The sequence below is a fragment of the Tarenaya hassleriana genome, unplaced genomic scaffold (assembly GCF_000463585.1).
Source record: "Tarenaya hassleriana unplaced genomic scaffold, ASM46358v1 Cleome164, whole genome shotgun sequence".
NCBI classification, from domain to species: Eukaryota; Viridiplantae; Streptophyta; class Magnoliopsida; order Brassicales; family Cleomaceae; genus Tarenaya; species Tarenaya hassleriana.
The window spans coordinates 80,826-95,354 of record NW_010965062.1 but is presented as its reverse complement, the minus strand read 5'-3'; the positions used below and the strand labels follow the sequence as shown (position 1 = coordinate 95,354).

Below are 14,529 nucleotides of genomic sequence, written 5' to 3'. Positions count from 1 at the left end.
ACACAGAAACCACATAAATTGCATTCAAAACAAAGTCTTATATATATATATATATATATATATATATATATATATATATATAAACGTAGCAATAAAAGCAAAGGATTCAAATAAACTACGAGAAACCATAGAGATAACTAAAGAGGTTTATTTACCAAACATATCTTTTTTTTTAAATGGCAGAGCTCCAAATCCCAAATCAAAGGCAAAGACCCTTTTGAGAGTTCATTACCAAAGTTCAGGCCTTTTCGCCGGCCAGAAGATCCAGCACCACACCCTTAATGCTTCCATTGTTCTTCTTCAGCAGTCTCTTGTTCGTTTCATTGTCATGGAATCCCTGCAAACGACAGGTGAAAAAAAACCCGATTTTCAACAAAAGATTTCGACTTTTTCTTCTTCCAGGGCTTGCAACCCGATCGTATGATATTTTACACAACTGGGTTTCGGTAAATACAAGTCGAAAGCACTATAGAAGACCTTATTACCATCTCCTGGAGTTCTTCGAGGATCGGGTCCCAGTCAGAAACTCCACAAAGGGCGTCAACAGATTGTTCCAAGTTGTACTCGTTCTTCCTCAAGATCTCCTTGTTAAGATCAATTTCCTTGAAACCCATCTCCTCGAGTTCCTTAAGCAGGGCTTGCTCGACGTCATTCTTTCCGTCGAGTCCCGTGAGCAGGTCTTGCTCAGAACCACTCACTTCCTTACACTTGTCAAATGAAATCGGTATCTCCTTGGAAGAGGAAGGTCCATGTGATGCCTTGGCCGGGGCTATCAGCTCTGTTAAGTCAATGATTTGGCTTGAAGAAGACGAAGGAGCATGTTTAGGATGAGAAATGGGAGGAGGAACTTTTCCAATCCGCAAACCATTCTTTTCCATGGCTTCGGATTCTTCCACTTTTGGTTTCAAATCGGCGATGGGTGTAAGAGCTTCCAAGATAGAGACTTCACTAGAGCTATCTTCATCAGGAGAAGCATTTAAGTTCAGTCCATGGAACCCACTTACGACAGAGTTCTTCAATGATGCATCAACCTGTACTCGAAAAAGTATGAGCAAAGAAATTTAACCGAGAAAAAATAAGTCATTAGGCAAAGAGGCACTAAAAAAAAGGGCTAGTAAGCATTGATATTTACATGGATCAGCACCCACACACGTTGCCCGAATTTAACACCAGAAGAGGAAGCCATCCTCCAATAAGATATGTAACGGCCAGGTGTCTCAGGTGCAACAAAATCCACTGCAACATCGATCTCACTGTCAATCCCCACACCCTGCAATCATTGAACGAAATAATATTAGAGACATTAGACAGATGCTTCTATGTCGATGAAACCTCATAAAGAAACAATAAAAAAAACAGACTAGCAAAAGAAAAAGATATTTTCCAAACCTCTAGATCAACGGACACCGAGTTGCCGAACCTGTCTCCACCAATCCAGACAAGCTGTGTGCCACGGGGCCATACGAGGGAGCCATTGTTTCTCATACGCCAAATCTTAGTGAATGGAGTAGATGGAGCCACTATAGTCCCGTCTATTACATTCACATCACAGACGAAACGACTGTCTAGCTTAAGCCGACCCGTCCTAAAACGTAAACCTCCCTGAGGCAGCGACTGCACAGGCGCAGGGTAGCTAACCCGAGGTTTATGACCCTATACATAACAAGAAACGGTAAGAACTTGCATGCCTTAAATAGGTAAGAGAATCTTACAGATAATGGAAAGGCACCACGTACAATCATCGCTGGTCCCGTGGTTTTACGAAAAACTCGGACTGAAGCAGGCTCGTCCATTCTGATGTAATCCCTCTCATTACCCATCTGTGAAAAGCAGGTGCTGCAGAGATCATAGTCTTCTTTCCTGAAAGCATTGAGCAAAGTTTCAAAACAATATCCTCTAATAACTTCTAGAATTCGAAGAATAAATAATTCTTACAGTTTTGACATGAACCTAGGTCCAGTGATTGGAAGAACCCCACATCCATCACAGCGGATGCCCTTATGCTCATGGTACTTACAAAAGGAAATCTTGTCTGGGCAACTAGGAGGAGGATGTTTGTTAAAAAAATTTGGGCTGGAGTCACAATTCACAGGAGTGCCACTAAATGGACATTCATTGAAACCCGCACCCGGAAATGACAAGAAGGAAGCAGGAAAGGTGGTGGTCTTTGGAGGGACACTAGGTGACAGAGCAAAGGGTCTCCATTGGTTCCGAGTCTCCTTCGAAACATTCTGCTCACAAGAGGAAGGGCCTTTTCCATCAGACGGAGGCTCCAAATTCAGATCAACCACAGGTACATTAGTAATTAGCACCTCCCTGCCCGAGGAAGGACCTGAGGTTGTGGACCCCGATGGCAACCCTCCATCTCCAGAGACGGTCTGAGTGACAAGTGAGGAAGGACTACTTTCACGAGGATGTGTCACTTGGCCCAGCTTGGAAATACAATGGAGCATCTCCCCAACTACAGGACTGCTGGATACAGTGCTGGATGCTAGGTCCATAGATACTTTTGAGATGGTATCACGCAGTGGATTTGGCACAGCCATCAATATTTCATTCAGACCCTCGTGAATTTTGGTAAGGTGGTCTTCAATATGTGGCAATCCCACCACAGGTGTTGAACACTCACTACTCGCTGCAGAAGACGAGGCAATTGAGATGCCGGTTTTCAGTTGAGCGTATATTTTCAAGAATCTAAGGCGCTGATTCACCACATCATGAAGATCATTGTCATCAACAAGGGTCACCATATCTCCATCTTCATCGGTGTAAGTCAGAGACAGTTCAGCATCCACCGGGAGATTAAAGAGAGAAATGATCTTCTCCCGAAGATGGGTCATGTCAATATCAAGCTGTCCATTTGCGTTAACAGGCACCCTGAAACGTCGAAGCACACTTCCATAGTTCACCTGCACGCATCATACAAGGGGATTTAAATGACATTTGGGTTGAAGCACAAAAAAAATTACATCAATATAGTGTCCAAAACGAGTCAGTTTGGCAAATTGGTCTACTAAAAATGCAAAAAGGACAAAATAAGTTTAAGAAATGCTTGGGTGATCGAAACAGAAACAAACACAAACACAAATACAAAGTCGATCAAATTGATGAAGAAATAAACGTAATTTCTTACCACTCTCAACGTTTATGTTTCTTCAAGCAGATAAACCGGAGTAAATCGACAACAATCGAATAAACAGTGGAACAAAAAAGTATCAAACCAGTGTCTGAAACAGGCAGCGCAAATCAGGGGGAAAACCCATGAAAATTCACGAGTCGACTATTAGTGGAAATGCTAAGCCCAGAAGCAGCTTACAGTTTCAACAATTTCCCTTCCCTTTCCACAAGATAGAATTGATGAAGAAGAACATGCAAAATCCAGAAAAGAACCCTAACAAAAAGAAGGAAAAAAAGACAAAAACACGAGAAACCCAGAACTGAGAGCAGAGAAAAGATCAAACCTTGATCACAAGTTCAGTACAAGGCTCCATCTCTGGCGCGTTCCCGTTAGCCGTGTACAAGCCCTAATTACCAAAACACGAGATAGAGTAATGTCTATCGATATATACATACGTGGATTCAGAGAAATCAAAGAGATGATCGGGAATCGGAAAAGTTCCCAAGAGGCGTACCCGTAATCCGCTTTTATCGCATTAGAATATCGAAAATGCGAAGATAGGTATATATAGATATAGAGAGAGACGTTTGCGTGTGAATGTGAATCTAGGCAGCATAAATAAATAGAAATCATGATAATTAATTAATTTAATAATACGAAACAAATTATACTATGACTTAGCCAATAAGAAATAGACTTTTTGGGGCTCCAATAAAAAGAAATTAATTTGGACAAATATATATCTATATATATATATATATATTTGTGGGAGCTGTAAGTAAATGGATAGTCATTGAATTGGACAAGTGGATGTATGATATAATAAAATTTACAATTGGTTTATATAGTTAGTATAACATCTGCAATCCATAACAATGTCATCGTTCATTAATTTTCTAATGAAGTTAATAGAACATTATTTTAAGTGTCAGTTCATCTTAGAGTATTTCTTTAACATTATAAAGCCGAATTTTCATAAACTAACTGAATCTTAAAAAAATCTAAAAAAATAAAAAATCTAAAATTTTCGTAATAAAAATCGGAATCGAAAATGAACTGAAAATAATATAATCACAAATTGATACGTATTTTTATAAAAACGAAAGAATTGAATCGAATTATTTCCAACCCAAACCCGAATCTAATATCAAAACTTCCACTTTTTCTATCTTTTTTCTCCTAACTTATTGTTTTTTCAATCTCTTAGTTGAAAAAATTCCAATTAATTAAATATTATAAATGTAAAAAAAAATGATAGGTATCCAACCAACTAAAATTTTTCATATTTCTTGAATTAGAATAAGAAATAAATCTTTTTAGATATCTTACTTTTGTGTTAATGAGAATAACCATTTCAGATTTCTTATTTAAATTGTAAAGATCGGGATTTAAGTAAAATAAATAAATTATATTTGAATAAGTTATGTGTGTTATCTGAATCATTAAACATAATATATCGATATCAAATCTCATTAACCTAACTAAATCATTGGATTTTAGTAAAATGCCATCATATATAATATAGTTACAGAAGAAATAACAAATATTAATTATATTCTCCACCCCGTAAATTTACGATATTACAAAAAAAATACGAGATTTTTACAATTTATTAAAAAAAACATATGTATGCTAGTAGCTATTCTGTTCGAAATTAACCCATTGACTTCTCATGCCATATGGCATATGGTTATATCATTAAATAGGAAAGAAAAAATAAACAAAAAAGCCATAAAAGATTTTTTTTTTCATCTTTCTAAGTCGAAGGTTCACATCTCTCTGACGCCAACCACCGCCATGAAGCTGACGGCGACAGCGCAAGCCACGGCGACGATACCTTTCTCTCTCACCAAAACCTCCACCAAACCCACCGCCACATCCGCCGTTATCCTCTTTCCTTCCCGCGCCAAAACGCGGCGTCGCTTGCCGGAGAAAGCCAGGAGCACCAGCACCGTGATCCACGCTACCATCGTCGCTCGCGCCGCCGTCAGGAGAAGAATCGCCGCTGTGACAGCGACGGCGACGGAAACGACGACGACGGCGATGACCGAGATGTTGTTGTTGGTGCTTGATTTCGCGGCGGAGATGGAGATGAAGGAGGAGACGGAGAGAGAGAGAACACAAGTGAATGTCAATGTCACTGCCGTCGATAACGACGATGAAGGTGCTCTGGTCCTGCGAAGATCCATGGAGATCGATGGAAGAAAAGAAGAAGAGAACGCGAGAGAGAATGTGGTAAGAGTTTGCGAACGGAATCGGGATTGAAATTAAATATGGGAAATTCGAATTTTGGAGTCATTTTTTTAATTCCAAATTCAAATAATTTAGGGTTTTGGAATTGGGGAAGCATGTGAAGGCACATGGGGAGGTTGGAGTGAATGCGTTGTTCGTAAGAGGCAAAGAGTACATCATGATTGGTCCAATGTTTCACTCTGCGGGTGTGTTCATGTATATGCATCTCTACAATTAGTATTTAATTGTATAATTAAATTAAGTTAATTAACTATATCGACCCTAAACATTCCTTTAATTATTTAACTAATCAATTTAATTACTCGTGGGTTGAATCCATTCACCAATGCATACACAGGAAATGGACATACATTACCAAACACATACTATATTAAATGAGTGGCCATTTGCATTTCGGGTCTTGGATTTAGTTATTTTATTATTTGAGTTTTTTTATACTCATTTTTTTTTGCTGTATTTTGATTCGGGAGTCCTCGCTACTAATCTTCTAAAATGGTCCTTGTAATCTGTATTTAATTCGAATTTGATTAGTTTGGTTAAAATTTTGCTTTTATTCAACTTTAGACCATATTTAAATTGAATATATTATATATTGTCAAATTTAATTTTATATATTCGATTTGAAAAGATTGCTCTTATGATACACAATTAAAAATGTGAGACTTTTTAAAATTTAAATTTAATCCAAATAAAAAAAATCATGGGGGGAACTAAAAACAACTATTTTTTTATTTGTTTACCAAATACATCAACCGCTAAAGATTCCTAGAGATTGTGATTTCTACAAGATTTCGTGGTTACAAATGTTAATTATAAACACCCAATAAAACATTTAATTTATGGATCCTCGCTGCCCTTTGTTTGTTTTTCCGGCTTCTCCACTTGCATCGTTTTTTAAAAGAACAAAACCGTGGCGTCAGAAGAAGAAGTGACCGGTTTGATATCCGGTTCGATTGGATTGGTTTGTTACGGTTTAGTTTGATTTGTGTTTGTTAAGGTTTGATTTGTTAGTGTTTTCATCTTCTTCGTTTGTTAATGCAGCACAACTTCTTCATTCGATGAACACAATCGGGAAAAAGAAATTGCAAAATTCTATTTGAATTTTCTCTATAATGCAATAGAATATAATACGTGGTAATATTAATTTTTTTAATATAGTATGATACCCAAAATATTTCTCATAACACATTTTAACATTAAATTATTTACGAGACATTAAAATCGATTTCTCCAACAAATCAGAAATGACATAGAATGAAAATAAATCATTATAAGAAAATAAAATCCGTATCCGATAAATATTTTAAAATTAATATTCGTATTCGATCCGTTGACTCTGAATATCCGAATTTTTAGTTCGAATACGAATCGAATAATAGATCGATTCAGTTTTTTCGGATATTATGTCTACTCTAGTTAAGACGTTAATTGTCATGTTCTTTAGATTCTATATTTTTTCAAGCAAATCGGAATTTGATCGGATTATTGAGCTCACATTACTGCAAATGATCTTAAGGATATATATATATATATAATCGACATGATAATTTTTGAACGGATACTAAGTTTTTATATATGATCTTTTGGTCATCGTCATTACTACTGTGGTATAAATAGGAAATTAGAGAAACGGGGTCAATGGAAGAGTGTAACAAAACATATTTTTATAAAAAGTTTGTAAATTCACATTTTTTTGGCATAAAACACAAACTATAGCTATATTTCGATATATTTTTGCAAAGAAAAAATTGCGGTGAATTTCGTCAGGAAAAGGGAAAAAGACATTAAATTTTAGAGATAATATCAAACTTTTCAATTGCCTTAGCGTGAAAAACGTGAAATTCACAAAAAAAAAAAAAGAAGAGAGAGAGAGCTCTTTTAAAGAGTCTAAATATGATATATATATATATATATATGTAAGAACACTTTGAACTTTTGATTGATAGAAACTAAACTGAAATTTGCACGTTTTCCAAACGTTTCTTATTATGTAAAATTTGACATTTGATCAAAAAAGAAAAGAAAAGGAAACAATTCTGGATTATTTTGTGTGATGGATATTTTACAAAAAAAAAAAAGAAAGAAAAGAAAAGTCAACAATATATATATATATATATATATATATTAAAACTTATGGATGATTACGTATGAAATCTTATGTAGCTCTTTATATGATTGAACACTACATTGTAATGAAGGTTATATGTGATTTACGTCAAAAGTCATGAATTTTAATTAAAGGTTCCATGAATTTTAATTAAACAACACATCATCGGACCTTTTGCAAATACAAATTTATTTCAAAAATGCATTTCGTTGATCTCAAGAGACATAAATAGTTTAACAAAAAAAAAAACATAAATAATATATTTTTTTTCTTCTGAAAGTGATATACACTATAAAACTATATCCGAATTTCCACATTTTCTACGAGTTTCGACATATATTAAGGATTCGTTTCTTCCATATATATATATATATATATATATATTTTTTTTTTTTTCCAGCAGTACATACACATCAAAGGACTGGAAACACTCTCTTTTGCGTTTGTGTTGGGGAACAACCTCGTTCACGATCCACCCTTCACTGTCGGAGGCAGAAGACTTGTGTCGTGAGCGAGTGGCTGCCTCCGTAAAAATCGAAACTTACCTGCGAAAGGCAACGAGTTCATCGCCAGATTCCCGACAACCTTAACTACGGCTCGTCCCTAATTCACACTTGTAAACCTTCGAAATCTCGAATTCCTGCCGCATTTGAAACATCTTGTTTTAGGAAAGAATGCTGTCTCCATTGTATCTTCTTCTTCCATATGCTCTGTTCTTGACATCCTTTTCTTCCATAAAGCCATGATTATCCTGCCGAATCACGTTTTTAGGAGACGGAAAAAAAAACATCAAATCCAGAAGACAAGAATCCCGATGATCGATACCTGCAGGTTGCATAGAATGTAACAAACGATTGGAAATAGAAGCAAAGTCTTCCTTTCTCGTCTCGAGACTTCGCCCCGTGTTTCGCGTCAAGACCTCGATCTTGTTTCAGGATGATGAGCAGCAAAGAAGAAAACGTTCGAGGAAGAACTCGGATTTCGTCGATATCTTCCCAGAGGAAGTAAAACTTGGTCTTATGCCCAAAAAAGCTGGAGCAAAACGCCACGATTCTTGCCGACAGGAAGATCTTGCCCTGTCAATTACGGCATAAACGTAAACTTTAACGGATCTCAGAAACTTGTCTGAAGCAAAGAGATCAGAAGCAAACCTGCAGTGGCAGTTTTCTCTTCAATTGGCATGTGTATTCTTTAACAAGAAATTCCTCGTGTGGCAATCCAAACAACTTCTGGAAAGCCGAGTTCTTCCGTGGCGACTGAATACTCAACTGCAATCCATGAGACGAGGAATCAGGAACGAAATTCGGTCTTTCACGAGTATGAGACGAGTATCCGAAAATTTTAATATATACATTTTTGTCTGTCAATTTTTCACGAGTATGAGTTTGGATATCCAAATTTTTGGATACTCGGACCAATTATGTTAGTATTATGTATTTTTTTTGGGTTATAATTCTATTTTTAAAACAGTTTTTGGATTCGCAGTGAGTATCCGAACATTTTGTTGAATTCCCATAACTCGGGTACCCGAGACTTTCGGATACAAATATCTGAATTTCTTCCCACAGCATTTACCTTTGTTCCGACTTCCTTTTCCACCTCAATGAAGAAGTTCTTCATTGCTTCAATCCCATTGTTGTTTTCCAGAAAGATCCTCAAGTGAAGCTTTGATTTGGAAGCTTTTGCAAGATTACCCTCTAGAGGAACCCATAAATCCGCGAGTTCATCCGATGAATGTCTCAAGAAATTAACCTCCGCATGCCCGAGAGATTCACCATCGTCCAATGGACCATCGAAATCGAAAACCTCGACATCTAACACCGACGGCGGTTCTTCCATTGCATCAAACTCGATTACCTCTGCAAGTGATAAGAAGTCCATTGAATCAAACTCAATTACCACCTATTCAAGTAAAAAAGTTTTCTTACCGTTCCATTCGGGATCTTGAGTTTGAAGTTTTACAGAGCTCGTTCGTCTTTTCCCACGACATGTGAAAACGACGTAGGGATCAGAAAGCTCGGCCCTCGTCACCGAAGCCAAATCCATGCTCTTGATCAAAGCTACTGTGAGAATCCATCCTTTGCCAGTGGCTTTGCTTCCATGATCACTTCCTGAAATAAAAAACATGAAAAAGATTTCAATCGGATTGTGCTAGCAATTCACGATTCTTGCGTGTTTTTTAAACAAAGATCTTTCATTTAACCTCGATCATGCACTTTAGCTTGTATAAAATGCAGACTCGTTCTATACACACGCTGCAACAGAAGGGCGAGTACTACGACCGTGAAAAGCTCTCCGAGACTGTCGGGCAAATCAAGTCCACAGAACTCGAAACCTTGGACTTTGTTGGGTTCACATTGCAGAATATGCGCCATAACGTACAAAAACATAACAACGGGACAGATGACGTGGAATCTCCAGAAGTATCGGAAAGCTGATTTCAGATCAGACTTCTGTTCTGACAATGTCGCGAGAATCTGATCTTTGTCCAAGAAACCGACAGAATCCAGAGTTTTGTATTTCTTAGAAAGGAAATCGGAGAATTGTGTATAACCCTCTTTCATAACTTGTTTAGCACCTCCTTCAATCATACCTTTCATCATAGTACTTTGATGAAAGCGGATACCCCACGAAACAATCAGCTGAGAAGATTCCTCACCAGAAGGTAGCTTGGTTCCGGGTTGGATCTTGTAAAGCAACTCTGACTTAAAAGCATTACCATATAGAAGATCCGGTGTGCTTATACTAACATGAACTGCAAAATATCGTCCCGTTGCTTTGAGATAAACTTGCTCCTCGGTAGCTTTGACAGACTTCATTATCTTTTTTGGAGCTGTCATGTATGTCAAAATCCGAGTCAGAGCAGGAGGATCTCCTGGTTTCATTCTCCAAGGCCCTTCATGTAAATCTTTTGTCCCTTGAATTTCAGCAAACTCCCTCCTGAACTGCGAACTCGACGAGAAGAGAAATATGTTGAGTTCACGGGGTGAGACCAGATAATTCTGATTGACAAGAACTCCGCCCGGAAGATTCTCTGGCATCTCGTCGTTTTCTCTGTCCCTAGATTGCATCAAATCAAGCCCGTCTTCAAAGCCGGTACAAGCAGAGGGGATGGAAAATCCACCTGGGGAGTCCTTGTTATTGGATACCGAGATGTGATCTGATGAATCATTATCATTTCCTTTAGAGGCATCATCCTCTTTCTTATGACAAAGCTTATCCAGGTTACTGACAATTGCCTTCATCAGTTTCTTCCCTCCATGGTGTTTCCGACCTTTGGGGGAAACCATATCTTTAGCTGCAAAAGACAGTCTGAGAAGGATTTACCCTGTAAGACCAGAACACAGATCATAAGCATATACATATATAATAAAAATTTGCATGTACATATATATACACAGCATAGACCAACAGAATATTGCTAAAAGTGGGAAGACACCAAATCCATAAACCCCAGAGCCCCCACTTGTTCTAAGCTATCATCTCAGAGAGTTTCTTTGATAAAAAATAAAGGCGAAATCGAGGAAGAAACTTGGATTATTCCGAGAACCCTTTTTGTCTCACGACATGATGATGATGCCGAGAAACATGGCAGCTCGGAAATAACATTACCTATCGATTTCCCGAACAGACGAAACAGAGATCCACTTGCTATCAATATATCAGCAATGGAAGGGGGAAAAAACAGAGAGGACAGTGGATTAAGAACAACAATCTGGGAGTTGTGTAGAGACTGCTAAAAACATGGCCTCGTTTATTGGCTTCAAGGAGAATTAATTGATAAGTCATTGTTCTCCAACCATAGGATTAAATGGTCAACTAATTCAAGAAAACTGTCGATGAGTACAATGATATGCAACCAGTTCTAATTAACCACATTACTAAATAAATCACAAGAGAGGAACAACATGCTGCTCTTACCGCTAACTAAATAAATCACATGAAAAGCAAAACATGAAAGCAGAAAAACCACATGTTAATAATAATATTATCATTGTTTGGTCAAGGGTCATATGTTTCAAATTATAATAATAAAACGTCTAGCGAAGTCAGTTGTTTCTCATTAACTATCTTTCTAAAGAGGGGAAAGAGAAGAAACATTGTAGAAGACATCGCCCCGAGGGTTCGAGACATGTTCTTTGAGTCTTTTGTCTTCCCACATTCACAATCGGCAGGTGGCAACTCGTCCTCCTCTTGCACGGCCTTGTTATGCTTTTATGACGAGATTCAGCATCTCTTGACCACCATGGCAACACGAATTATAGGTCCAATGCCGAACCATTCTATCAGAAACACATAATTTCAGGCAGAACAGAAGTACCTACCTGGTTTGTTAAGATGCCCAAGGTTTGATGTGATCTGCCAAGCATCATTGTCTGTCTGCCGATTAATCAGAGGGACCCTCCTTTCCTTTCGCACTCTGAATCGGATCTACCGCAACTGCAACAGCTCAGAGCTTCAAAACTCTTTACGCAAGCATTTAATGACAATGGAAGATAAAAGATGCGGTCTCTCGATAACATCTAACAATATTATCAGCAACAGATTATGAGTCAAGGAGAAGGTAAGAATGTTAATATGACCAAAAAGGATGCAAATTACAAGCAGTAATACTAACCAAAACTCACATTCCAATGTCAGAAAATGGAGGAGCATAAGAACTTCCATGCATGGCAGCAGAAAAGGCAACTATCTGCAATTACCTCTTGGATGTTAGAAAGCCAACATCCAAATCCAGCATGTGAATGGTACCCCAACCAACCACCCTCTGGCCTGCACAAACAATTATCCAAATATTGTAGAAGAAACAACAACAACATCGCAAACTTTGTGGGGTTTTCCTCCCATATGTATGAGTTGTGTACACCTTGTATGAACATGGGTGAAGTGTTCTTGGACATGGATGAGTTGTTCTTGAACATGACTTCAAAGTGGATCAAATGATGATGTTTTTTTTCATCATTAATTTGAAGCTTTTCTTCCCTATAAATAGGGAGCTCAAGGTGCAGGGAAGATCATCACAAACACAAGAAATCCAAGCAAGAGAAAAGAGAGGAAGAAAGAAAGAGTGGGGAGAAAGAGTGAAGAAAACAGTTTGTGCAGCTGTGATCAAGTCTTCGATCGGATATCCATTTCTTGTCCGATCGATCTGAATTTTGGAGGAGAGCTTCTACACTCATTGTTCTAGATTTTGTCCAGTGGGATTTTGATTCTAACGATCAGAATCGGAGAAACGGAGTTTCTACCGAAGCTGTTCGTCACTGGAGTTTCCAGCAGCACATGTCCAAGTGATTTGGAGATTCGGATAGTCATCTCTTCTTCGTTTGAGATGAAATCGGTATGCTTATTCTAGAGCCTCTGAGTTTTTTATTTCTACGGAGAAATTGGAATTTGGTTGCCGGAATCATAAGTTACGGGTTAGCTTGCTGCCTAAGTTACAGCTTGTTCTTTCGGGTTTATTGAGATTGAATATTGGATTAATATTCTGAAGTCTCGGTTGTATCTCTTGTCTATTGGAGACTGAAGTGTGGACGTTGTAACCCAAAAATTTGAGATTATAGTGGATTTTTGGGTGGACTACGGTCCCTGGTTTTTACTCCTCACACCGAAGAGGTTTTCCACGTTAAATCGGTTGTCTCGTTTAAATTTCTGTTTTTACTAGATATTGTCATCCTACAACAAAGTGGTATCAGAGCACATTGGTTGTGCAGTGCACTTGTGTGAGTGATGGAGGCAAATACTAGTAGAATGGTTAGTTTAACGATACCAACTATCACGTATGGAAAGGCAAGATGGAGGATCTGCCATACGTGAAAGAGTGCCATCTACCGTTGTTCGTCGAGGAAAAACCAGAGGGCAAAACTGATGAGCAATGGACATTGTTACGTCGATAAGTTTGTGCCTTGATACGACAATGGGTGGATGATAACGTTTTGAATCATGTGGCTGGTGAGACTAATTCTCGGTCTTTGTGGAGCAAGCTGGAGCAGTTGTATGCTCGAAACACTGGAAATCGCAAGCTGTACTTCATCAAGAAGTTGGTCGATTTAAAGTACGCCGAAGGAAGTCCGGTGACAGATCACTTGAACGTGTTTCAAGGTCTGTTGAACCAGTTGTCTGATATGGGGATCACTTTTGAAGATGAGGTTAAGAGTTTATGGCTTCTTAGCACACTTCCGGATTCATGGGAGACATTTAGGATGTCGTTGTCGAATTCAGCTCCAGACGGTGTCATCTCGATGGAATATGCGAAGAACAGTATTCTAACTGAGGAGACGCGGAGACAATCTCAAGGAGCTTCCTCGAGTTCTGATATTCTGGTATCTGAATCGAGGGGGAGGAGCCATAATCGGAATCCGAAGGAGAAGAATCGGAGCAGGAGCAAATCCAATAAATTTGCAAATGTGGAGTGTCACTATTGCCACAAGAAAGGGCATATCAAGAAGGATTGCTGGAAATTGAAGAAAGACAACAAGAAAGGAAAAAACAACAAGACGGCGAGGAACAGGTTGCAGTTGCAAGACATGAGTTTCTGATCATGATCGATGGTGAAATGATCAACCTCGCATGCCATGAGACTGTTGGTTTAGTGCTCTATGATGTACTGTTTATGAGCTTTATTTAGATACATTTGATGTATTGATACTTTCTATGGTTTATGAGAGTATTTGATTCATTACATGTTCTTGCATACTAGATGTGTTATGAAATCCATGTATCATTATGAATGATACTTAACTCCCTAGTCTTGTGTCATTATGGGAATGATGACATAATAAGACTAGTATGATGTGTGATTGATGATCACATAGATGATCATAGGTATTGGATACGATCACAATCATAGGTATTCGTTGGAGAACGGAATACCGGATTGACCCGCATGAGATTGTCACATGGACTAACGTCATGACTTGAATCTCATATGACGATTCCATGATTGGATCCTAAGACCTGAGATATCTACAGAATCCAACATGAGGAGTTGCGTGCTTTGAACACGTCAAACGTCCTGCGTAACAGGAGGACTATAAAGACGTGTATCAGGTAC

The 14,529-nt window shown here is 38.2% G+C and overlaps 3 protein-coding genes across 4 annotated transcripts; all 3 read right to left on the bottom strand.

Annotated features, from left to right (window-relative positions):
• Positions 1-92: 92 nt before the first annotated feature.
• LOC104809775 (protein NBR1 homolog) lies at positions 93-3,676 on the bottom strand. The gene is made up of 8 exons (XM_010535852.1): positions 3,633-3,676; positions 3,462-3,524; positions 1,936-2,909; positions 1,737-1,860; positions 1,390-1,653; positions 1,133-1,270; positions 486-1,031; positions 93-337 (listed from the first exon to the last, which is right to left on the bottom strand). Exons 2-8 carry the CDS (start codon positions 3,489-3,491, stop codon positions 239-241), a joined length of 2,175 nt encoding a protein of 724 aa, XP_010534154.1. The 5' UTR covers positions 3,492-3,524; positions 3,633-3,676; the 3' UTR covers positions 93-238.
• A 979-nt stretch (positions 3,677-4,655) lies between these two features.
• On the bottom strand, positions 4,656-5,574 carry LOC104809774. The gene has a single exon (XM_010535850.2). It carries the CDS (start codon positions 5,305-5,307, stop codon positions 4,888-4,890), a length of 420 nt encoding a protein of 139 aa, XP_010534152.1. The 5' UTR covers positions 5,308-5,574; the 3' UTR covers positions 4,656-4,887.
• Positions 5,575-7,770: 2,196 nt separating this feature from the next.
• On the bottom strand, positions 7,771-11,650 carry LOC104809772 (C2 and GRAM domain-containing protein At5g50170-like). 2 transcript variants are annotated; one of them, XM_010535849.1, is made up of 7 exons: positions 11,578-11,650; positions 9,682-10,806; positions 9,407-9,589; positions 9,054-9,337; positions 8,630-8,746; positions 8,304-8,554; positions 7,771-8,229 (listed from the first exon to the last, which is right to left on the bottom strand). In XM_010535849.1, exons 2-7 carry the CDS (start codon positions 10,766-10,768, stop codon positions 8,082-8,084), a joined length of 2,070 nt encoding a protein of 689 aa, XP_010534151.1. In that variant the 5' UTR covers positions 10,769-10,806; positions 11,578-11,650; the 3' UTR covers positions 7,771-8,081. The 2 variants fall into 2 exon arrangements, with proteins under 2 accessions (XP_010534151.1, XP_010534150.1); XM_010535848.1 differs by lacking the exon at positions 11,578-11,650 and adding an exon at positions 11,091-11,164.
• Between the last annotated feature and the right edge of the window lie 2,879 nt (positions 11,651-14,529).

Bases quoted from the DNA above. Each gene is read 5' to 3' on its own strand.
- LOC104809775 (XM_010535852.1), bottom strand. From the start codon at position 3,491: ATGGAGCCTTGTACTGAACTTGTGATCAAG. The intron at 1,861-1,935 runs GTAAGAATTATT...CAATGCTTTCAG, and splicing joins CCTAGGTTCATGTCAAAACT to GAAAGAAGACTATGATCTCT. The intron at 1,271-1,389 runs GTTTGGAAAATA...CAATGATTGCAG, and splicing joins CGGTGTCCGTTGATCTAGAG to GGTGTGGGGATTGACAGTGA.
- LOC104809774 (XM_010535850.2), bottom strand. From the start codon at position 5,307: ATGGATCTTCGCAGGACCAGAGCACCTTCATCGTCGTTATCGACGGCA.
- LOC104809772 (XM_010535849.1), bottom strand. From the start codon at position 10,768: ATGGTTTCCCCCAAAGGTCGGAAACACCATGGAGGGAAGAAACTGATG. The intron at 9,590-9,681 runs GTTAAATGAAAG...TTTTTATTTCAG, and splicing joins AGCTAAAGTGCATGATCGAG to GAAGTGATCATGGAAGCAAA. The intron at 9,338-9,406 runs GTAAGAAAACTT...TATCACTTGCAG, and splicing joins TCAAGATCCCGAATGGAACG to AGGTAATCGAGTTTGATGCA.